The 25,462-nt window shown below is 45.0% G+C and overlaps 1 protein-coding gene across 3 annotated transcripts in view; it reads right to left on the bottom strand.

Moving 5' to 3' along the window:
- Nucleotides 1-25,462, bottom strand: part of FAT3 (FAT atypical cadherin 3) — a gene marked incomplete at both ends in the record, with an annotated part of 518,093 nt that overhangs the window by 5,538 nt on the left and 487,093 nt on the right. For all 3 annotated transcript variants that reach the window (XM_079787123.1, XM_079787124.1, XM_079787122.1), the window contains 4 exons: nt 2,964-3,625; nt 5,725-5,878; nt 17,767-18,235; nt 24,579-24,736. In XM_079787123.1, the coding sequence (XP_079643249.1) occupies nt 2,964-3,625; nt 5,725-5,878; nt 17,767-18,235; nt 24,579-24,736 (1,443 nt within the window). The remainder of the gene's footprint in view (nt 1-2,963; nt 3,626-5,724; nt 5,879-17,766; nt 18,236-24,578; nt 24,737-25,462) is intronic.

Raw genomic sequence — 25,462 nt, 5'->3', positions numbered from 1 at the left:
GCTCGTGGCTGGGGAAATCCCTGATTTTCCTACCAAAGGTGATGGCAGTATCGGGCATCTGCTGTCAGATGCTGAAGACACAGCAAAATGATGAGCTAGATAAACAACTCATCTGAGTGGAGAGAGACGCCCGCCAGGGAGAAATTCACCTCCCAACAGCCACAGCACAGACAACATGAAGACATGCCTTTGAAAAGCACGAAGTGGGCACCAGGCTTAGCCCTGAACACAAGGGAAAGAATGACAAATGACCTATCCTGGTGAATAAGGTGCTGTGCATAAAACTGCTCTCTCCATGTCTCCATTTATTCAAACCCCACTTTTTCATTGTTAAATAAAAACGGGCCTTTCCTTTATCTAGTGCAAGCATGTCAAACTCGCGGCCTGCGGGCAGCGTGCCTCATTTGCTAGTATTTGGCCCCTGTTAGCCTTTGAGTTTGACATGCTTGATCTAGTTGATTGGCAAGTTTAACTTTACAGATGATTTGGGAGAGAATAAATTGATGGTAAAAAGTCCAAAGACATCAACTTAAAGTATAAATGTGTCTCCAGAAAACCAGAGTCAGCAGATGTAGAACAGTTGGAGCAGCACTAGAATAGAACAGAGGCCCGCCTCTATCAGGGGATGCTCTCTCTCTTACATCCGTCTCCCTCCTTCCTGCTGTAGCTTCTGAAGGCAGTGTTGGTAAGACCACAGGCTCTGAACTTGGGGGAACCAGGTTTGAATTGTCACCTTCCCCTCTTACTAGCTACTTTCGGTTTTAAGATGATCCCCACACTGCAGTGATGCTTTTTTTATTTTTAGTCCTCACCCAAGGTTATGTGTGTGTGTGTGTGTGTGTGTGTGTGTTTTATTGATTTGAGGGGGAGAGAGAGAGAGAGAGAAGAAAGAAACATCAATCAGCTATGTGTCCCAACTGGGGATCAAACCTATAACCTAGGTATGTGACCTGACCAGGAATCAAACCCACAACCTTTTGGTGGATGGGACCATGCTCTAACCGACTGAGCCACCTGGCCAGGGTTGCAGTGATGGCTTTTTATGCTTATCTGATGCCTCTGTTTTCTCACCAAATCTCTTTGTCTTCAACCTTTGCCTTCTGGATTCTGTCTTGGTAACTCACTGAAACTCTCTTGAGATCATTAAGAATCTTCTAGATGCTGAGTGCAATTCAGGTTTTAGCCTGTGTCCTCCTTGGCAGTTTTACAGTACTCAGCCCTGCAGACCTTATTGATAGCGTGGGCTTCTGCATGGCTGCCCCTTCCTTTTTTCTGCGCTCTCTTTGTTGAGACACGTAGGCATCTCCTACATGTAGGCACCTCCACGGTTCTTTTGCAGGCCCAGTTGAACCTTCCTCTCTGCTCCTGCTCCCCCAGGGAGCTCACCCCCCCTAGCGGTTCAACCATCCTGCATGCAGGTGTCCACCTCTAGCCTCACCTCTCTCCTGAACAACAGAGCCAGACACCCCTTGTGTGTCCTTTCCACTGGTCCAGATGCTCACTGCGTCTGGAAGGCCCTCTCCAATAGTTTCCTACCAAAATCTTACTCATGCTTAGCAACACCAGTAGCATGCCCCTTTCCTCCAGGAGGACACCCAGTGTCTCCTCAGATGCATATGCTGGCTAGCTTCATTTGAAACCTTCTTCTCTCCCTACCTTCTACCCCAACATACATCCTAGTACACCCAGGGTGTCCCTGCTACTCAAATAGAAAGCTATTTGGCCTGATGAAAAGACACAGGTTACAATAGAGCTTGTCTTCGTTTCATCCTGACTGATGTTAGGGCAGGGGAAACAAGCACCATCCCTCACCCAGACGTTCACAAACACCATCTAATTAGTCTCTCTACTTTCTTCTTTCATTGGTCCTGTTTAGTCTCTTCTCCAAGGAATAGAGCCATCTTTTAAAAATATAAATTAGATTATGGCACTCCGCTGCTTCAAAACCCCCACTAGGCTTGCTGTTCAAATGCACCCACGGCCCCGGGTGCTCACCAAGTTCCAACTACATTGATCTCCTCCATGGTCTTCAACATGCCCAGGGCTTTCCCACCCCCAGGCCTTTGAACCTGTGGCTCTTCCCTCTGCCTAGAACCGTGGTCGGCAAACTGCGGCTCGCGAGCCACATGCGGCTCTTTGGCCCCTTGAGTGTGGCTCTTCCACAAAATACCACGGCCTGGGCGAGTCTATTTTGAAGAAGTGGCGTTAGAAGAAGTTTAAGTTTAAAAAATTTGGCTCTCAAAAGAAATTTCAATCGTCGTACTGTTGATATTTGGCTCTATTGACTAATGAGTTTGCCGACCACTGGCCTAGAATACTGCTGCATGAGGCCACAGGGCTGGGAAACACCACCATCTGGCCCGGACCGCTCTTCCCGCCTGTGGTTCACTCTCTTGTTTCATGGACCCTGCATTCCAGTCAAATAGAACACCTTGCTTTCCTTCTGGTCATGTGGAATGTCCTCCTTTCTCCAGATCTATAATCCACCAGGATCCAACTCAAATGCCTCTGCTCTTCTCAAGTCGGCACTCTGTAAGACCGGAAACACTCTCTTCCTCAGACCCTCCAGAACGCACTCTCTGGGCATCACTCCTGTAGCTGCACTGCTGGCTTTACCGCCAATGGTGCGCTGCAGTGAGCAGAGCATGGGCTTGAGGGGTTGGCAGCCCTGCACTGCAGTACCTCTCATTAGCTTTTAGACGCTCACTAGCCTTGTGACCATGGGCATCTTACGATGCTCTCTGAGCCTCATTTTCCCCATCTGTAAATGGGGATAGGAACGAGGGCAGTTTCTCAGGGCCGATCTGCGAACACAGTATCAGAACATGCCATAACGAGTGCCTGTGTCTGCGGGTTCTCTCTCCCTCCCCGAACCCCCTTCTCCAGTTGCCCACACCCCTGCGGCTTCCCCGTGACCGCGAGTGGAACAGGGAGTAGATAATGCCGCATCACTTCCTACTCACTCTCAGTCCCCGCATCCCAGCCGTTCTTCCGGATGGAATCGCAGTCCGAGCGGCAGGGGGACACGGCGGGCAGGTTGGGGGCCACGCTGCACACCACCACCCCGCGCCGGGCCGTCAGGATGCGCGGCGACTCGGGGTGGAAGGTGGTCATCTCCTGGTGCTCGCCCCCCAGCCCGTCCACGATCTTGTCCAGGTTGCTCCTGGAGTCGCTCTGGAAGCAGGGGGTGTAGGCCATGGGGCGCACGGGCACCTGCGGGGGCCCCACCTCCTGGTAGAGGTTGCGGCCGTCCCCTCCGTGGGGGCCCCGCAGGTTCCGGAAGGGGATGCCGTTGCTCTTGTGCAGCAGCGCGGCCGTGGCGGGGTCCTGCACCAGCGTGATGTTGTTGCGGGAGTAGTGCTTGCGGAAGACCTTCTTGCGGAAGACGATGAACAGGACCACCAGGACGAAGATGACGAAGAGGACCACGGCGATGCCGATGAGCTCCTCCTTGCCCACGTAGGCGTGGCCGGCCTGGATGTTGGGCACCACCACGGGGCGCAGCGCGCAGTGCGGGCCCGCGAAGCCCGGCGTGCAGTTGCACAGGAAGGCGCCGAACACGTTGACGCAGGAGCCGCCGTTCTCGCACTCCTCCCGCTCGCACTCGTTGATGTCCTCCTCACACCTGCGGGGCCGAACACACACACAAGCTGCCCCCTCTCCAGCCTCGGACCCGACCACGCAGGCTCCTACCCTGGAGCTCCACTTAGAGCCGATGTCTTGAAAAGAAAAGAAAGCACCACGAAAAGGGTGTGATGGTGTGTGTGTGTGTGTGTGTGTGTGTGTGTGTGTGTGTGTGTGGTGGCCTGCATCACCAGCGTGCATTAAGGTATTTCTCTCCCCAGTCTCTCCCAGGTAGTCTGACCCCCTACCCTGGTGGGGGCAAGGTAAAGGCTGTTTTGGGGAGAGAAGAGAAGGAGCAGAAAGAGAAAGAATGGATGCTGTTGTCGAGGTACTGGTTTCCACATTCTTGGGGCCAGACCCATTTCAGAATTTAAAATTTTGCAATTTTAGAAATGACATAGAGTACATGTCTTTTATTATATGATGTAACATACCCACCCCACCCAAGAAACAGGCGTAGGACCCCAAAATCAAATACTGGTACACCACTGTTTCCACAGTAAAACATATAGATATTTACACTAAAGGAAAGAAATAAAGACTAGAAATAGTCTTATAGTAGCTTCGGCTGTTTGGAGCACCAAATTCGTTTGCCACTGATTTATCCACAATCCTGTCAGTTCTCTGAGCTTTGGGTTTTGTAGAATTATAGGTAAAGACCTGTGAAACTCTACATGCCCTATATGGAGTTTCCTGAGAGGAGGAAGTCTTTAGTTCTGACAGTTTCCTGTAATGGTTACAGTGAGTTTTGGCCTCTGTGCAACTGGGGTAATGGGGTGTGATAGGTAATAGGTGGGTAGGTGCATGGAGGGCTACATGTCTACATATCTTCAGATTTTATGCCTATGTTAAAAGCTAATGCTAACTGCCGCCTCAGCTGGGTGGCTCAGTTGGTTGGAGCATCATCTCTTACACCAAAACATCTGCAGGTTTGATTCCCCGTCGGGGCACATGCCTGGATTGTTGGTTCCATACAGAGTTGGGGCAACCGATTGATGTTTCTCTCTCTCAAATCCTTAAAAACAAACAAACAAAACATATCCTCGGGTGAGGATTTTTTTAAAAAAAGCTAATGCTAATGCAGATGACTAGAAAAAAATTACTAAAACATTCTAGTGAAATATAATTAAATTACTTTTATTCTCTTTAAAACAATCCAAGACTTGCTTTGAGTATTATTATAAGGCAAACATTTAACTCTTACTATTTCTTAGTTTAAAATTATTTGAGAACACAGAGCCAATTTTTCCTTCCCTTTTCTGTACTTGAGTAATTGTTCTGCTATATTCATTTAAAAGGCCCCAACACCTGTATTTTTGGTAATCCACTTCTTAAAATGTAGTCAAATGTCCCTAATTTGAACAGATTGAAGGCAGGTCAGTTGGAAATTAGTCAGAATCACTGAGTATTTAAAAAATAAATGCAGCTTTATTACTTTAAATTGCATCCAAAGACTCAAAGTCGGTTAAGTTTTTCCTGGTAAAGTCCTCGGGAGATTTGCTTTAATGAATACATAAGACTGATCTGTAATTAGTCTATCACTTGCTTGAGATTACATGTATAGACTTTCAAAGCCATCAAGGATGGATGAAGGTGGCATTTTAGTAAAAATTTAAAATATTTCCTTTTCATTCAACGAACACTTTAATTTCCCTATTTCTTGGGGGTGGGAGAGAGAAGATTTGCAAAGGAAAGGTAGGCTTTAGTTTCTCAGAATGATCATAAAATGCTAAGCAGTAGAGTCCTGGTAATAATTTCTGGGGAAATGATAGTCTGTCTGCCTCAGAATTATACTGGAAGCATTAGGGGTCAGAGATGACCTTCTTTAAAAGAATTGTTTTCTTCGTTACAGGACACATAGTCATTATATAAAAATTTGAAAATATAGAGAAGTATAAAGTAAAATAGATAAATTACCCATAACCACATTACCCAGAGATAATCCCCGTTAACATTAGTCACTCGTTAGCACTCTTTATATGAAGATATTAACCCTTTGCCTGTCCTATCACTGGTAAATATTTCATCCAGTTAGTTGTTTACTGTTTTGTCTTCTTAGCAACAAGAAACAGCATAAAAGACTTGAACAATCTCACTTACGTGACTCCAGTGAGCCCAGCTTTGCAACTGCAGATGAAAGTATTTCCTATGGGGTCGCAGGAGCCTCCGTTCCGACAAGGGTTTGGGAAGCAGGCTGTGATCTCTGATTCACAGTTTCTCCCGGTGAACTGTGAGAGACAGGAACACTGATAGCCTGGGGAAACAGAGGACCTCATGAGCCACGGATGCTGCTGGTAACACAGAGTGCACGGACTCGGTTATCACACGTCCTCCTAATTCCTTCCAAACCAAATCAAAGGCAGATCCCAAATTCCAAAGATGATTAGTAAATTGGTTATTTTGAACTTGGAACACAGCTTTTCACAAAAATGCCAGTATGTAATGGTTTGGGTATCCCACGAGTCCTCAAAAATTCACCTCATTAATCACATACATGAATGCGCGTGAGAATGGTAAGAGACACCCAAGGAACACCCAAGATTCCAAGAGCAGAGACCAGGATGGGGAGGGAGATGCTACTCCCACCACATTGCTATTATAACGGACAGGATGCTTCCAGACAGGAGTTTATCACAGGTACCATGCCCATGTCCTCAGCTTCCCGAGAAGAGGTTTGTGTATAAAAGGTGAATGTTGTGAGACCTTGCATAGCTGAACATATCTTTATTTCACTCTTATGCCTCTTTGATAGTTAGGTTGTGTATGGAATTCTAAGCAATTACCTCCATGTTACTCTTCAGAAATCCGAAGTTGTTTTGTTTCCTCAAGTTTATGTGTGAACTGGTTTCTCTTCCCAACAGCTTGAAGTGTGTTCTCTTGTCCCCAGTTTTCTGAGAGTTCACAATGATGTACTTCAGAGTGGGTTTCTTTCCATCAGTACTGGGTACTCAGTGGGCCCTTGCAATTTGGAAACTCTTGTCCTTTAACTTTGGGAAATTTTATTTATCACACTGACAATTTCCTTTCCTTTGTTCTCTCTGTTCTGTCTTTATAGAACTTTTATGGTTTTCGGCTCAGATCTTTTGGATCTTGCTTGAATTTGGTCTGTCTCTCTTATATTACATCCCTGTGGGTTTTTGCTTTATTTTCTAAAAGTGTTTCTCAACTTTGGAAACTTTTGTGAGATTTTCATTTATGTTGTCATTTTCCAAGGGCTCTTTATTTGTTTGCTGAGGTTTTCTTTTTTTTTTTTTAAACACATTGCACCTTGCTCCTATTTTGTGCTGGCAATACTTTCTCTTATATCTCTAAAGATATTAATAACATTTTTGTGAAGTTTTCTCCCAGCATAGTTTCCTCCAAGTTGCTTTTCTCTGCTTCTGTGTTTTGGTCTCTGTGATGGTAAATTTTATGTGTCAGACTGACTAGGCTATGGAGCCAAGTTGTTGGTCAAACACTATTCCAGATGTTGCTGTGAGGGTATCTGTGGATGTGATTAACATTTGCAATCAGGTGACTTTAAGGCAAGCAGATTGCCCTCCATAATGCGGCTGAGTCTTGTCCATTCAGCTGAAGGCCTTCAGAAGAAGGGATTTTGCCTCAGAGTACAATACAGAAATCTTGCCTGGGTTTCCAGCTTTGAAGATTTCAAATTCAAGACTACAAAATCAACCCTTACATAAATTTCCAGCCTACTTGCCTGCCCTATAGATTTCAGACTTGCCAGCCCCCACAATCCTGCAAGCCACTTTCTTAAAATCCATCTGTCCGTCCGTCCATCCATCCATCCATCCATCCATCCAATTGGTTCTGTTTCTCTGGAGAACCATAATAAAAATTCTCTGTCTCCCAAATTAGAGGAGTTCCTTCCTTGTCTGGTAATCCTGGCTTATCAGCTCACATTGCAGAGTGGGGAGGTAAAAACTAGAAATCTGAGGGGAAGTCTAAGCACTTGAGGCTTGTTAACGATGATACTGTGTCAGTACCTTTGAAGTGGTCAATTTCTCTAAAATTACCTTTATCATCTTCCCAGAGGGAGGGCAAAGGCCTGTTTTTAACGTGGAGGGGGGCTGGGTGGTGGTAGAGGAAGGGTGGTCGTGGGTGTCAGCATCCACTGAGCACATCATACTTACTCCGTAAACCCTGCAAATAACCATCTGACTCTAATTTGAAGGGCTCTTTGGCTAATCTCTGCTCCCCCAGTGGTCAGTGACTGAAGTTGGGATTGTGTAGGTTGATCTCTAAAGGTATAAGATAGTTAACAATCTTTAGATCAAAACAGAACATGCTCTCATAAACGTTTTCCTGAATCCACACTACAGAGAACTCTCCTGAACAGGAGGACATCATGATTGCATGTGAGTGTTCATAGTTCAGAGAGAGAAAGACTCATCTTCAGGAGGCAAGAGAGCACTTTACATCCTAACAAGGAGGGACTCCCCAGCCTCGCTGGCACCAAGAAACACAGAGACGGAGGCTCAGAGAGACACTCCTAAATGCAACCCCGATGAAATTCCAGGGAACTAACTTATAAGGAAAGACCATTACTGATGCAAACTGTGTCCGCAGATGGCCAGCATGAAGTCTGAGGGCAGGTGCCGTGGTCTGAGATATGCTTGCTTCAAATAATGCTGACGTGGGATTCTTCTTTCCCAATTTGGAAAGTTGTTCCCCTACATGGAACTGAGGATTGCTGAAAGCAGTTGGGACTGGGAAAAACGCTTCTTTGTGTCACCTTTACACCACAGAAATCACTAACTGCTACAAATCAGGGCTTTTATTTTTAGAGAGATAGCTTACCAGCACTCCTTGGCCAGGATAGCATGCCATTTAGAGGTAGAGTAACTTGTGAGGATGAACTAGATTCCTTTTTTAGACTAACAGGAGGGGTGGGGCAGCTGCAGTATAGGATTCTGGAAAGCACATTGGTGGTGGGGAAGAAGGGAAGTCACAAAGGAGCAATCTAAGGCAAGGGGGTCAGCTCAGGTACCACTCCTCCCTCTCCAGCTCCTTTTTGGCACCATTCAGGCAATTGCTCAGATAAACTATAGCAGGAGTAGTAGGTGGCAAGGGAAAGACAAGGAGGGGCTGTCTGGAAAACGGGGACGTTTGAATCACTATCATGGAAACTGGATTCTAACAAGGGTCGTGGGTTTGATTCCTTTGATTTGATGTCTCTGAGCCCTGGAAAAATCAGACTTTAAAACAAGGCCCTACCTCCAGTGCACTATTTTACGCCCACACATTTCTTTCTGCTTTTTGTCAGTTTCATTATCTTTTGTGGGCTCTCTAGTGCTACCTGCTGCAGCAGCCAGCCTGGGTGATTAACTCATTCACTGCCCGAGTGCTAAGCAATAGGCCGTGGTGTGTTGGGGCCAGCTCAGGCAGGGCGCGAGAGCTGACGGTTAACATTCGGGAATTTGGCAGGCCAGTTACTAAACGACGGGTAGCCTGGCATCAGCCAAGGTGGGAGTATGTACACCACAGAAATCAGTAAATGCTACAAATCAGGGCTCTTATTTTTAGAGAGCTGGCTTACCAGCACACCCCTGGAATAGGGACTATGGCAGGCCCTGGGAAGACAAAGACAGGACAATTACAGACAGCATGAGCACAGAGACAGCTCCAAAACTGCCCCGAGAGCAGGCACAGGGCGCAATGGGAGCACAGAGTGGGGACCTTGGGCCTGCGCTGGAGAAACACATGCATGACTGGGGAGCTCTGTTCTACATCTGAGAGAACTTGCTGTCCATTTTGAAGATGATGATGATAATGGTAGCTAACACTTACATGACACTTATTATGTGCTAAACAATTCTAAGCACTTTATATATATATTAACTCATTTAATTCTCCAAAAATGCCTATGACAAAGGGACTATTATCATTCCCATTTTATAGAGGAGGAAACTGGGGTACGAGAAGTTGATGACTTATTCACAGCCATGGACCCAGAGTGGATTTGAAGGGGAGCAGTCTGCCATCAGAGGCCTGAACTGTTCAGTATGATCTTGAACTGTATTTCCATAAATCACACTTCATTACACACTCTACCTGGATTTCTCTGTTTAGCTAACAGGAAACTGTGTCGGGTCTGCTCTCATGATCTCAAACCCCGGGACAAAGGAGAGACCCTTTGGAAGAAATCTCCATTTTTAGAACTTTAAATTTGGAGGAGTTCTTATGTTAAGACAATGAGAGGGAAAAGCAATTAGATTTAAAAAAAAGTGGTCAGATTTTTTTTTTTTAATGAAAGAAGAGTGATCTATTGTTTGGCTGTATGAGAGAGGTTTGTTGATCAAAATTAACTTGTTCTCACAAAGTGTTATTTATGATCTCATTATATCAGCCTAGGCATTATTATTAATAATTTTATAATATCAGTAAGTCTGCTATAATGATCCTAAGTGATCTAATGCTTTAGTGCTTTTAAATCACTTTCAGTCATTCTATGAAGGATAATAATAATCTGAAGAAGGAAAAATAAGAGGCCCATTAACATCCCAACTCCATGGGGTGTTAGATAGGTTAGTGGCTTGTTCAAGGACATACAGCTAGTAAGTGATTGAACTTGAATCCAGGCTTTCAGATTTTCAAATCTTTCTACCAGACTGCATCGGCATTGGGACTTGTCAGTGAGCCAGAGCTCATTACTTGCTAGGAATAAGAAGGAGGGGCTCGGAGTTACTCCCCACAACTCTCCAGGGAGCTGATGAGCTACACTGAGATGAACAGTATCAGACACCCTTTCTGGGAGCCAAATAATCATTAAATAATAAAGATAATGGCATAATAAAGTTTCTCCTCTTCCCAAGCGTTACCATATGTTATTATAAAACACAAATAAAATGAACAGAATTTCAAGAGATATCCGGGCATTATTTGATCACACATTATTTTCATTTTTGTAAATGTAAAAGGAAAATAAAATTCAGTGGATGACCTCAAAATCTTATTAAAAAGAGCAGCTTTTTCCCCCTCTCTGGGTTGGGGGAGAATGTCAAATAAGGAAACCATTAGCAAGAACAACAACTTATTAGGTGCTAGGAAAAATGCTAAGAACTTCCTATGCATTATTCTCATTTAATTCTTAATTAAAACCTTATGGTATAAATGCTATTATAATAGTCATTTTACAAATGAAGGGACTGTGGCTTAAATAAGTTGGCTTGCCCAAAGTTACACAGTCAATTCAGTGGCAGGTGCCACTTTACACCAGTTCTCAGATTTAAAAAAAGACAATCGTCCTCCAAGGATTGAGATACATGTTAAAAAACAAAACATAACAAACAAAAAAACCTCAAAACAATGTCAGAGCTTCTCTCCTCTCAAATCTGGCAGGATGAGAAGTGCATTTCATCGCTTTTCCTCAAAGCTGTGCTCTTGTTTACAATCCTTCTAGTTACAGTGGAGGCAGATGGTTTTGAAATCTGCATCCAGACGAATGTAAAATGCTCCCTCCTTCCCTCGCTCAAAGAAGAACATGGCAAAACCTATTAAGTGCAAAAAATAGAAGTGGTTTGAGCAATTATAGAGTGTATTTGGGCTGTGTAGGCAAATAATCAAGATAATTCCTATCTTACTTCTGTGACTTCTTAGTCGTTTTCCAACCTGATTCATTCAGGTAATGGCCTCACCCCTCAGCCCTGCTCACCAGCTTAGGTGAACATCATTCTGATCGGGGTTGGCTGCCTTGATAAGGAAACATCTGCCTGCCGCACAAAGGGAGAAATAATGACAAATGTGCAACGAGCACTTGGGATCTGGAGCCAGCATCAACCACTATGCCCGCTGAATTACGGGTTTCATTTAGAAACTCTGAGAACTTACATGGTTTGGGGAGGCAGCTGTGATTTGGGGGTGAGGCCCCGGATGTACGTATATGTCCTGTCCATTACCCAGGAGCCGGGCATGATCATGGCCGAGCTGCCTGACCTCTATCTAGGAACCCCTCTATTTTTATCTGATAATTGAGCCTCACCAATACCCATTTCATAGAGGAAAATAAGGTTTCTGGATTCGTCAACCACAATAGAGCACCCACACATGAGATGCTTTATTGTTGTGACTATTATAATAACTATGCATTCTTAAGTTTCTGTGTTGCTCATAAACCAAACAATTGAAAGCAATGGGAGTTTTCTCCTCTTTAGACTGGACATTGGAAGATATTGAAATTTCTAGCCTGTGTGAATCTCGGTATGAAAAAACTAGAGTGGGGCCAGCGCAGCTACAGATCACAGCCTCTGTCGTTACTTCACCGTTTCAATGTGTAGGCAAACGGACGTTTCTCTCTCACCAACCAAGGTACACACAATACCTAAGACCTAGTAAAATAAAAACCTTTGAAGGCAGGCCTGTAACTTCCCCTAGGAAAACCGGCTCAGGTTTCATATCTTGTATATTGGGTTGAGCCTCTTTGAGGATCTGGAAACTTTAATGTGTGAACAACACTAAGCACACAGTAAATCCTCACCTGCTAGCATGTTCTCTGTGTCCACATATAACCTGACTGCTTTAGGGTTTTGAATTTCTTGATGTGATGTTATTTATGCCACTACCATGAGGTTTTTCAAAAGAAAAAAAAAAAAAGCTTTAACTCTATTTAAATGCCACTCAGAAAAAAAAAATTTCCCCCATAAGCTGCAAAGTTCAGTCAAATTATGTCCACGGTATATTCACTGGGAGCCTGGCTTTCCCCTTCTCTGCCCTCTGTGCTCAGTCCCCTTAAACCAGCTACGAGGGGACGGAGACCACACAGTTGAGTCCATTGGTCACAGAAACAGCAATGGGAACCCAGAACTTAACATAAAGCTCAGCACAAACCAGGCACTTAATTAAAGTTTGACTAACTGCATTTATCTAGACCCGTGGTCGGCAAACTGCGGCTCGTGAGCCACATGTGGCTCTTTGGCCCCTTGAGTGTGGCTCTTCCACAAAATACCACGGCCTGGGCGAGTCTATTTTGAAGAAGTGGTGTTAGAAGAAGTTTAAGTTTAAAAAATTTGGCTCTCAAAAGAAATTTCAATCGTTGTACTGTTGATATTTGGCTCTGTTGACTAATGAGTTTGCCGACCACTGGGCTAGACCAATCTTAACTGAGACCTCATTCTTTTTTAGCTTTCCTTCCCTTACAAGCCAGGGACACAAAATACTCAGTACAACATCACCCAAAGTAGCACGGGGAGCTTTGTTGCTGACAACATTTCTATGCCCAACTATTTGTAACATCTAAGAACTTGTGGTTTTGTGCAACTTGCTTAGAGGGACTAGGAAGACACTGTTACCTTTATCTTTGAAGGGAAGCTCAGGGTGACTCCAGACTGTTGACTGTCTGGGGAATGAAGCTCAATCTTAATGTGAAAGCAATTATAAAAATGCAGGATGAGCGTCTGACACCCAATTCCTAAGTGTCCTGTGACTACTTAACTCTTCTGGAATTTACTGAGCCACATTCCTGCAAACACAGAGTTTACCGAGATTTCCAAGTTTCAGGGGTCCTCAAACTCAGATGTGCATGGTACCCTGGAGCCTTGTTAAAAACAGAGATTCCGGAATCCCTACCTGTGCAGATTCTGACTTGTATGTTTGAGTCTCCCTTACCCCACAGACTTTGCTCTGAGAAATTGGTCTTGGTGGGAAGTTCAGAAATTCGCAAGTACAATTCAGTGACCTAGCAGAAGGATCCTCTGACCCGGGCAGCAAATGATGGAGGCGAGTAAACAGATGTTCCTTTTCCTTTAACAATCAAGAGACTCTTCTATAACACAGTCTTATCTTAATAAGGTCCTCTGGTGATGCCGCTGCACCTCAGAGTCTGAGAACCACTCTGTGTAATATGTACAAACAAAAGAGAACTAGTTCTCCTAGGTTTCGGGGCAGTTAAGAGACAGAGAGAGAAATCAGGATATCGCCTAGGGATCTTGTTAAAATTCAGATTCTGATTCAGTAGGTTTGGGGTGGGACCTGAGATGCTGCACCTCTATTCCCAGTGATGTCGACGCTGCTGGTCCCTGGAACACACTTCGAGGGACGGGGTAAGAGCATAGGCTGGGTGGTTCCACAAACTTTATTAGCTGTGTGATGCTGGGATAGTTACTTAACCTCTCTGGCTTGTTTCTTTATCTGTAAAATGCAGAGAGGGGGAGAAAAATAGCACGGATCCCAGAATATTGTTGCGAGAATTATGTCACAGTGTGTGAGCACTTGCAAGGTAAGCGCCTAGCACAGTACCAAGCACATAGTGAGAGCTTAACAAATGGTAGCTCTTAGCATTTAAAAATTTACTAACTTTTCATTTTAAGATTTAGACTTCCAGCCTCATGCAAAGCTGTCCGAATGACTAGTTTGTTTGGCCTAGAGCAGCCTCAACTAGATTTTCCGGTAATGGGCTTAAGCTGATCAGGAGAAGGCACGGAGGACTGGGGACTCCCGGTTCAGACTGTGGGTGCTCGCTGGGCTGCTCCCTACCCACTGGGTCTGGAAACGCAGGGGTCAGAATGGGACCAGACCATTTCTCCTCCACCATGGTTGCTATTTCCAGTTCATGTTATGAAATATATATAATTTGAAGGCTTTACCGAAAGAGAGCCTTCCTTCTGTGGTTGCTTGACAGCCTCATGTTTACACTCTTATTACACGTCAGTGTTCTGGCCTTTGAGTCCCCGGGGACCCCGTGGCTTGCTCCTGGGACAGCCAGAGTCACAACACTGGTCAAACCCGCTGACCATGTCATTCCGAGCTAGCAGGCGTGGCTTCCGTGCCCTTCATGCCAGAGGCTGATTACGCTTGGAGGCGGTTAGAGCAGAATCCTTTTCCTCTAGCTTCTTTTCTCTAGTCAGAAAATGCTTCTTGCTGTGGATTGCCTGGTGTAAGAACTCTTGAGTGTTCTGCAGTAATGTGCTAGGATGGCCACAGTGTGAGAGTGGGCCACCAGGAGAGCCAATGAGCAACAATATTCCAGCATTCTCCAGTGGTCGAGAGAATGATTATGCTACATATGTGTTCCGCAATGTTAGAGTAACACATGGTCACACAGGGTTCCCACAACAGTGAGATGTTCAAACAGTTAACTTGTGCTATCAACATTCCCTTGTGCATGAAGTCACATTTTAATGACTTCTCTCTACTCTCTCTAGCCCCAATTTCCTCTTTGAATACCGCATGCATTCTAGCCTTTGATCTGGGGAAGCAAGACTCTCTCCCTGCCATTAAACACTCCTGGTAGCCAGAAGAAATCCTTCAAGGCATGAATAGTCTTTCATGAATGACTCAGTCTTATTGTCCTTTTTAAACTATCACTCATAACTAAGATGCTTTTTATTTTAAATAGCCTTATAATTAGCTGCATAGTTTCACAAATCTGAGTTAAAAGCCAGATTGTTGGTTTTTTTCTGTTCTTGTCCCCGCCCCCTACTATTTGGCACCCATGGAGGGAATGTGCAGATAGGATACAGGGACCTGGCAAAAATTACTCTAATATGAACAGATAAGGCGGACAAGGAAATGGAGTCTCTCTCTCTCCTCTTTCCTTAGAAGCTGAGGCCTTATCCCTAAAGCCAGGAAGCAGGTAGGTGCCTCCTCACACATCAGAAGAGGAATCTTGTGCCTTTGATTCCACAGGAAGCAACAGAAGCCCTCTTCTTGGATTTCCTGGTGAGTGTCAGGGGTTTGCTCTCCCGGGGCTCAATACTGAGGTGCCTCAGAGCCCCAGGTTGCCCCACCTGGACCATGCCCTGGGGGCTGCTGAGATAAGAACCACTGGGCCCCCTCCATTAAACAGAGGAGTAGGCTTGAGAGAAGTAAGTTGTGAGGATACTTTCTTTGCTTTAGGGAGACATAAGCCCCCAGGTCCAAAGGAGACTCTTGAACAGGTAAGAGGCTCTCTCACCTTGGAAGAAGGAGCACCTGCTGTGGAATCCCAGACCCCATCACTGGTGGGAGTGGAGAGCAGGGGGACAAAGAGGAGTATGAGAGAAAGCAAGCAGGCAAGGTTGACCTTGACCACTGTGGGCAAGGTTGGGCCCCTGGAAAGCAAGTTCTTTGGGCCATGTGGAAAGTATATGACAGGCGTGTCCTCAGTGCTGGAATCTGGTTAAACCAAAAGGGGATTAAAAAATACAGGGAAATCGCTGTTTCTGATGCGGGTTACAGTCATTTCATGAACATACCTGCACTGAATACTTAGCTCAAGGATTTCATGGCAATTAAAAAAAAATTAAAATGCACCCCGAAGAGGAAGATTCCATAGGCTTTTTCCTTAATACAGTGATTATTATGATTTTTAAAGCTAACCCATCGTGGAAGCCCATAGCTCTGCCAGAAGAAACCATGTCCTGCCATCGTTAAAAAGTATGTTACAATTTGTGGCTGTGTACCTAGCATTTGACATGGAGTGGTGTTCTATTTCAACCCAATTTAATTATATGCTCCTTTTATATATCCTAGATGGCTCACACTCGCAGAATTGTTTTGCCTGGTGAAAAACTGGCCATGACTTGTCATAATGGGCTGGTTTATAGAACCACTGAAGTATAGTTACTGCCCATCATTCGGGAATTATGGCACCATAACAACCCTTTATTTACATATACTGCTGAGATAGTAAAAACAGCAAATAGATTTCTTAAATCGAGCCTGCAGAAATTCCCCCCAGGGCCCTCGGCCCTCATTGTGGCAGTAACATATGCAAGTCTAAATAACGCTGGTGTCTGTATTTTGGCAGTGCATCATTCCGCGGACAGTTTATACCATTCTAATAATAAAATGGACTCTAAATTTGGAGTTGGGCTTCACGAACATTAGATGGTAATGTGCACAGCAGAATCTCTAAGTGATTTGTGAGGAAGGTTTAAATTTGCTAATCACAATGCCGCCGGGCGAGTCCGAAAAGGGGCTGCCACAGAATCAGTGGCTGAGCCACAGGGAGGTGGCAAAGGCTCCAACCCAGAGAGGGCCTGGCCCAGTTTGCAGGAACGCACACTGCATCTGGGTAATGTCAGGGGTTCTTGTATCTTCAGACTCCTAGGACTGCAATAACCTTGGCATTTCCCTCAAACAACAGAAACCCTCTGTAAGTCCTGCCACCCTTTTGTTTGGGGATGGGGGCACCCTATTTGCTCTTTCTTTCATCTTCATGATGTATCTTTGGGAGGAAAATTATTGAGCTAAAGCAGGAAACCCTCATTCACTGTTTATCTGTCCGGAGATTTCATGTCAATTGACCTCTCCTTATTCTTGACTTTTTACCCCTTTATAGAGTTGTGACTAGACTCATCTTTAATACACACATTCTAAAAGCATGCTCCAAAACATCTCCACTCTATTTCTACTCCTGGGTAGTGGGTTCACCATCCACCCCACCCCTTTAGCTTCTAGTAAAGTTATACACTGAGTGGCCAGATTATTATGATCTCTGAAGGCATAATAATCTGGCCGCTCAGTGTGTGTGTGTGTGTACACACACACACACACACACACACGAGGCCCAGTGCATGAATTCGTGCATGGGTGGGGTCTGGCCAGCCTGGCCAGGAAAAGGGGACATGGGCGGTTGGCCTGCCTGCTGGTCGAACTCCTGGTAGAGGGGACAATTTGCACATTAGCCTTTTATTATATAGGATATACACTGAGTGGCCAGATTATTATGCGTTCAGAGATCATAATAATCTGGCCACTCAGTGTATGTCTATGTGTGAAAGGATTGTGTACCTGCTGCCATATGGCCTTCATCACTCAGACTGCTACCAGTTATTCTGCAGCGACATGCAGGAGACTCAAGAGGGCATCAACGTAAAAAGGCGGTCTGATTCCTCCAAGCTGCTCAGGCCTGGGGGAGTGTGGGGCGGGCCAGGGAGGGGGCATCTGTGATAGCATCTCTAGGTTCCTGTGGTCGGGGTAGTGCACTGCCTATGGGATGTTGCAAATGGACTGGCTAAACTGGACACTCCTGTAGTTGCCAACCACTCAGTCCCCCCAAGGGGGTTAGGAAGCTTTGCTAGCATCTTGGATGAATACTGGTCTCTGGGCAAGGACTGGGATGGTTAAGCATGTGAGAGCGAGCCCCCCTGCAAGTCTATCACTCCCATCCCTCTATCCACCACTGCCCCTGCAGGGTGCCCAGGGCGCACCCAGCATACTCACCCCCAGAGGGCAGGCCGGCGCAGCTGCCCCCGTGCTGGCAGGGGCTGCGCTCACAGGCGTCAGGGTAGAGCACGCAGCCCAGCTTCAGCTCGGTCAGGCCCACCACCTCGGCGAAGCTGCTGCGCTTGTTCTGCAGGGGCAGCTCGTTGTTGTTCAGCACCACCGAGTCCAGGCAGCCCTGGAAGCCGCTCAGCACCTGCGTGACCCGCGTGTCGGTCAGGCTGCGGACGTTGTCCGCCTGCACCAGGGCCCCGAAGTAGATGGTGCTCTCGGCGCTCAGTGTCTGGAAGTAGAGGGGCGCCCTGCGCCGCTCCACGTAGCTGTCGTCCAGGGACAGGCTGGTGAAATTGCGGTTGAGCTCCAGGAAGACCGAGTGCCAGCTCCCATCGTTGACCGCGCGGCCCGAGATGCCCAAGAGTCCGGGGCCACTGCCACAGTCCAGCTGGAACCACAGCTTACCGTCCATGATCTGCGCGGGGGGACGACACCAAAGCGCTTTTTAATATGCATCAGGCAATACATTCCTGTACACCCTGTCCTCCAACAGGGAAGGGGGAAGGGAAGGAACATAGACCTTCCAGGTCACTAAGAGCTAAGGAGACATAAATGGCACATGAACTCATAGAAACAGACGGAGCCAGTCTTTCCGAAATGTTTGACTCACGATAGACCCGTGAGGGATTCTCAGAGCGTCACTCATTCTCACAAACAGATTACAACTCTGTGCTTCAGTATGTTCCACTCGCTCATTCTTGGGGACTCTCGTTTCCACTTCGGTGGCTCCATGGATTCCCTGGCACCTCTTTTTTTTTTTTTTTTTTTTGCATAAATTTCATAGGCTCATGCCACACAAGCATGTACACTACTATAGAAGGTGGGAGGCTTTGTGAGCTGGCAGAGCCCTGGGAAGTTAGGAATGAGGATCTAACTGGGCTCTGTCCTGTATCAGCCAGGTCACTTGGAGAGAGCCACCTGGTTGACCCCTTATCTGTGGAGCAGAGGTATCTGCGGTGGCTTGTTTTACAAGAAGACGAGGTCCCCTGCAGAATGTTTAGCCACATCGCGCGCAGTTAGGACATGCGCACTCTGCTCTGTAACACAAATGTATGGATGTAAAAAGGTGGCAGACAAATATTTCTTTTCTTTTCAGAGAGCTTGCGTGAGTAATCTATGCTGTTGTCTTTGTTACCTTTTCAGTTCAACAAAATGGACCGAGTGGATATTGTAAATCATACCAGAATACTTGCTCAGTGACAACTCCTGGATAAATATCCATATTTTTATTTCGATGTGAGTCATAAAATGATCAAATGCGACTTTGGGGACTACCTTCTGCACAGTCCATCTGCTGTTATGCTCTGTGGCTACAAAGTGGTGTCCCTAGTCTATCAAGGAAAATCTGGTGGTGAGGGTACAATTCATGTAAGGTTCTGTCAAAGGAAGTAGTCAATTAATATATTACTTGGTCCGTTCCCCTCCCCAACCCGACCCCCTATCTCTTGGGATAGCAAACCAAGTTACAAATTCACCCAGGAGAACTGATGTGGCTCTGATGTATTCATACACTGAAGCTCTGTAACTAAGAATCATAAAATTATCCCAGACTAACACTGAGCACGCTAAGTTTACCGTTTTTTTCCTGTTGAAAAAAATAATAATAATAATAATAACAGCAGCAGCACTACTGAATGAATAGGAAGCCAGAGGCCTACATGATCCTCAGCTTTTTGAAAACAAAACTCATCTGTATCTTCAAAATTCTAGGAGTTTGGAATTATAAGCCTTGTTTAGATGACAAACTAGAATGCTGATGCCAAAAGCTGCCTTGAAAAGAGTTAATCTTTTGCTATTTCACAAGTATATCGAAAAGAATGCTTTCATATGCTCTCACACTGGAAAATTATGCTCTGATCCTATTTATTTTTCTCTGTCTTCAGAATAGGGTTAACCCAGGTTTAAAGGATCTCTCTTTCAAGAGAACAAAGCTTTCTCAAATCAGAGGGCAAGCTATTTTAATAGAATTTGGGATGTGCATGAAACCGTAAGGAAAGTTTATAGCAATGACCTGAAATGATGTGCCGGGTTGGGGGAAGGAGGCAATGTCTTCAGTGAAATGCATAATTCAGAGAGGGTGGCCCTGATGTTACCTAACATTTAGGCTCTTGGGGTTGTTTCAAATCAGTGGTGTGCTTTAACTCGGGTCTTCTGTGGCTTGAGGCTTGGGAGACGACATATCAAGCTGTCTGTAAGAAGTCTTCTTGGAGGAATGTAGAATTTTGAGCAAAAACAGTTTAAATTATGACACAGAGTCTTACTGCTTTGGATCTTCGCTGAGTGCTGCTAGGAAGCACACCACTATCATAGACCTTGCAAGGGGGTGAGTACATGTTCTTTGAAAAGGGGACTTTTAACAAACCTGTTTTCATGGCTGCCATTAAGAGCTATCTGGCACACAGTAAGTGCTCAAAAATACATTTTGAATAAAAAAATTATCATCTCAGCCCTCCAAATACTTTCTTTTTATAAACATTGTAGTGCCCTCAACCTGTTTGCCTCTGTCGGAAGCCAAGACCTGCCACTCCCTAGCTTTCACTTTGGGTATGTCGCTGAATCTCTTCGAGCCTTGGTTTCTTCATCGGCAGAAGAGTAGTCACCACGGGTATGTTTTTAGGTATGTTATTATTATAATATGTTAACTCCCTTCTTAGGGATACTCTGATGCAGACCCTTGGAACGCTGGGATCTTGGGTCGGGGGGCTTCCTTTTTACTCTTCCAATCCATATTAGAAAGATCTGGATTCCCCAAGTGGCCGAATAAGCTTGAAAAACCAAAGGAGCTTTCCCTGACCATCTTCCTTTCAACCCTGGGTGTTAAGCTAGCCATGTTTGAGAATCATCAACATAAAGCAATGCATCATCTAGCACGTCTCCAAAAGCGAAAAAACGTGACAGCTCTAAATTAATCACCAAGGACTTGTGCTTTTGCTCTAACACGGGACCTAAAAGACTGGCACAGGGGAAAAGTTACTTGTATCTGGCAAATCTCTCCTGTTTTTATTACAGGTTCAAGGACAGCCACAGAACCTACCCCACCATTTCTATTCTTGCTTTGGCTGCCAGGAAACTCAGAGTTATGGTTTCTATTCAACTGAAGTAGCAGCCCTAGATGATGTTCTGCCCTTCCCCACTTCACTGGTTGGCTCTTATTCTTTTGTGTGTGTTTTTCTTTTCTTTTTTAAAAATATATTTTTATTGATTTCAGAGAGGAAGGGAGAGAGAGATAGAAACATCAATGATGAGAGAGAATCATTGATGGGCTGTCTCCTGCATGCCCCACACTGGGGATCAAGCCCGCAACCCTGGCATGTGCCCTTGACCAGAATCGAACCTGGGACCCTTCAGTCTACAGGCCGATGCTCTATCCACTAAGCCAAACCGGCTAGGGCTGTTTAGTTCTTTTCTTAATGGTGTTTCGATTTTATTGCATTTGGGTGTTTGTGTTAAGCCTGGAATCTCTTTGGGAAGCAAACAGGGTGTCCGTGGTAAACAGATGAATGCGCCCCTTTACTGCTGCCTGGAGAGAGCAGTGCTCCCTGTCCACCAGCATTTTCACTTCTTGAGGTCTCCACGCACTGCCTTCGCTGTTTGCAAGGGGTGCACTCCACCCCACTGACTGTCTTAAGTACTTTTTAAGAGAATGCGCTGTAACCGGGAAAATACAAACAGCCAAAGGTGCAATTTAAACAAAGCATCTCAGCATAGTCATTGAACCAAAGTACAAGCCACACACCGTACCTAAGGCCAATAAAATTAAATCTTGCACGAGGTTGGAAATGTTAAGCAAACAGATCCAAATCCCCTAAGTGGATATTCCTGGCGACTGTAGGAGAATATCTGCAATAGTTCAGTACAGCTGTGTCCTGCTTTGGGCTAACCCAACATATGAGAAGCAAATGTAGAGAACAGACAGATTGGGGGGTGATTATTCACATCACAAAGGGATTAATGGGAGAGTCCCCTCAATCGGCAACCATCCCGAGTTTATTAGAATTCCATTTATAGAGATTCAATTTACACAACTTCCAGAAACACGCTCGTTCCATGAAATACTATCTACCTTAGGAGCTAGCGCTGCCTAAAAGGTTTAATTCTTCTTTGCCATCCCCAGAGAGCTGCACATTTTAGACATTTTCCAGTGATGTGTCAAATGACAAGCTCCATTTTAGGGTCAAGCCATCCAGATCCAAGATTTTTCTTCTTCTCAAGTTCAATGCAATTTAAGAGATTTGCTAACAGAAAGTGTCTGCCTCATAAGAATGCTCTGCACCCACCAGCCCTTTTGAAGGAGGAGAGAGGAAGGTCAGTAACACTTAAACAGAACCAGCAGGAGCTGGTACCTCGAAGGACAGAGCATTTCCCAAGCAATTATACCAACCTCCATACTCAGGGCTGTTTAGAACGTGATCTACGGGTTGAAGGCAGTATGCTTTGGGGCCAGGAGAGAATAAAGACAGGAGTTAAGTCTTTGAATTTTTCTTCTTCCACCATGAATATCTGATTTGAAGTAACTGTTTTCTAAAATTGCACTTCCAGAATGAGTTTTTATTGTTAATCCTCACCCAAGGATATTTTTTCCATTGATTTTTTTAGAGAGAGAGAGTGGGAGGAGGAGGGGGGGAAGAGGGAGAGAGAAAGAGAGAGAGAGAGAGAGAGAGAGAGAGAGAGAGAGAGAGAGAGAGAGAGAGAGAAACATCGATGTGAGAGAGACACATGGATTGGTTGCCTCCTGCACGAGCCCTGACCAGAGCTGGGAATTGAACCCATGACCCTTGGGTGTGTGGGCTGATGCTCTAACCACTGAACACACTGGCCAGAGTCAGAGTGAGTCTTTTTTGATCCCCAGTCAAGGCACATACAAGAATCAACCAATGAGCTCTGGCTATTGTTTCTCAGTGGTTAGAGCATCAGCACGCATAACAAAGGGTCGTGGGTTTGATACCCAGTCAAGGGCACATACCTGTGTAGCAGGTTTGATCCCCTGCCACAGTCAGGGCGCATGTGGGAGGCAACCAATCCATGAATCTCTCTCACATCAGTGTTTCTCTCTCTCTGTCTCTGTCTCTCTCTCCCTCTCCCTCCCTTCAGGTGAGGATTAAAAAATAACAAGAACCAACCAATGAATGCATAAGTGAAACAACAAATTGAGTTCTCTCTCTCTCTCCTTTCCTCTCTCTCTCAAATCAATAAATGAAAAATTTAAAAATACTGCTTTCCTTTGCAGAGCTAAAATTATTCTCTGAGTTGAATGAGCAAGGACAGTGGGAGATTCCCCACAAAAGTAGCCAGCTTTTGAATTCCAACTCCCCGATCACTCACTCTTGGCCACCAAGTAATACTTGGCAATAAGACCTGGGAAAAGTCTATGTGACAGGGGAAGCCACTGGCATTCAATTCTCTCCCTCTAGGATTAAAGTCTGGGCCACCTAATCAACTTGGATGTGACCTATAAACAATCAAAGGATAGAAGCTAGGAAGGTCCACCATGACTCCAGTTAAACCTAGTGATAGAATCCTAGGAAGGAAACATTGTCAGCCACTTCCACCTCGGTGGGCACTTCCTGCTGGACAGACTATATGTCTCTGAACGCCCTTACAATGGGCTGGTGTAGCAACCTGGTAAGAAAAGCATTAGATTAAGCATGTCTTCCTCATTCTTATTTCTTCTCCTCACAATACTGGAGGGCTTAATCTGTCCTATAGACACCCAGAATGCGTTTTTAAATTTTTATTGATCGATTGATTGATTTTAGAGAGAAAGAGGAAGAGAGAGAGAGAGAGAGAGAGAGAGAGAGAGAGAGAGAGAGAGAGAGAGAGACACTTGTTGTTCCACTTATTTATGCATCCATTGGTTGAATCTTGTATGTGCTCTTACCGGACATTAAAGCCAAAACCTTGACATATTGGGATGATGCTCTAGTGAGCTACTGGCCAGGGCCAGAATGTTATTTTTTGATCAAATAAGTTGTAGTGTCAACACTGAGAACTAGGGAAAGCATGGAGATTAAGGGACTGGAGTGTAGGTCCAGGCTTTACCACTTATTAGCTGTACAATCTTAGGTAACTTACTTAACTTCTCTGAACCTCTATCTTCTCCATCAAATGGGGATGATCAGATATAACGAATTTATTAATTTATGTTAATTTTATAATAAAAATCAAATGATGTGTGTAAAGCTTTTAGTACTATTGCTGTTGTTATGAAGGTACCAGAAGCTCTGAGCTGAACACAAATGCCAGACCTGCTCTAAAGGAAATCTGGCTGCCTTTGGAGGGTTTCTGAGGCTGGAAATTACTTAAAAAAATTGGGCTACTTGTGTCAGATGGGACACACGGAATCCTCCATGGCCCAGATCGCCAACTTCTCGCTGAGCAAGGACAGAAGTCGCTCTCAGAGGTCAGTGGGGAGAGGAGAGTACACAGCCAACCTTTTTAGAGGCCTAACCCTGCCATGGAATTGATTAGGAGATACATCCTAATGAGCTGTTGAGTGATTACAGCTCCAAGGAGGCCGGCCCTTGAACCCACTCTAGAGAGCGATCCCCTGTCTGCCAAGAGCCATTTTCGAAGCCGAATACACAAAAGGAAACGGGGTGTTGGCACTCTTCCCAGTTTTGCTGCTGCTCCCCCTGTCCTACAGTCTGCTTCTGGTCTCCTGAATGTAAAAGACAAAACAATTTCAGCAGCCCCCAACCCACGAGCCAAAAGACTAACATGAGAACTGACTGCAGGAAAAGATAACCCATTTTAATTACCTTCAGAATTATGCAGGGATTTGCTCTGGTGTACATGATAATCCCGTTGCTTTGCAGTGTGCGCAGACGCAGACCCAGCTTAAAGTCCTCTTCTTTGCTATTCTCAGAAAGCCGGTATTTGATGTAACTGTTTCCAGCAAAGCTGAGAGAAGTGTGCCCTGAAAAGATCATAATGAGAAGCCACACAGGCTTTTAACTTTCAGAAATGAGCAGGGGCACCTGAAATCACCCAACAACTACCAAGCGAGGTGATGAAAGACCACGGGACGTTAGTGAAGGCATTGAGGAGAAACCATTTGTGATTAAAAACGGGTTCTCCATTTCAGGTCACACTCTAATTTCAAAGTGAAAACAAATGTTAATTAGTCCAGATGCAAAAAAATAAATAAATAAGTCTTAGTTGTCTAATGACAAGGGCAACTTGGTAAATTCTATAACTGGAATTTTATTAGTGCCACTAAATTCCCACTTTCTAAAATTAGCTCTATTAAACGATAACCCATCATGCCCATCCCCATCATTTAGACACTTAAGAACTTTCAGTTCCATGGAACTATGGGAAGACACAACCATTTTCAAAGAATACCCGTGTTCCCCACATATCCTAATGCCAAATAGCCAAATCATGACATTTGCACTAGCGTTAGAAAAAAGTAACGGGTAGAAAGGGAGTTCATGTCATATGCAGCCACAATTCTCCCTTGACTATTAATGTCAAGGCTCTCCTCAGAATTTTTAGCCCTCTTCACATCGCCCAATTCTGAGTTTATCCTATTTTTTTTATTGCCTCCAACTTTATGTTTTAACAAGCAAAGTAATGGTTGAAAAGCTGTCTTGCTGGGAGGAAAGGTGGTAAGTGTGGAAATACACTGAATGGATGATAA

Source organism: Cnephaeus nilssonii, assembly GCF_951640355.1.
Source record: "Cnephaeus nilssonii genome assembly, chromosome: 13".
NCBI classification, from domain to species: domain Eukaryota; kingdom Metazoa; phylum Chordata; class Mammalia; order Chiroptera; family Vespertilionidae; genus Cnephaeus; species Cnephaeus nilssonii.
This window is presented reverse-complemented; position numbering and strand designations above follow the sequence as displayed.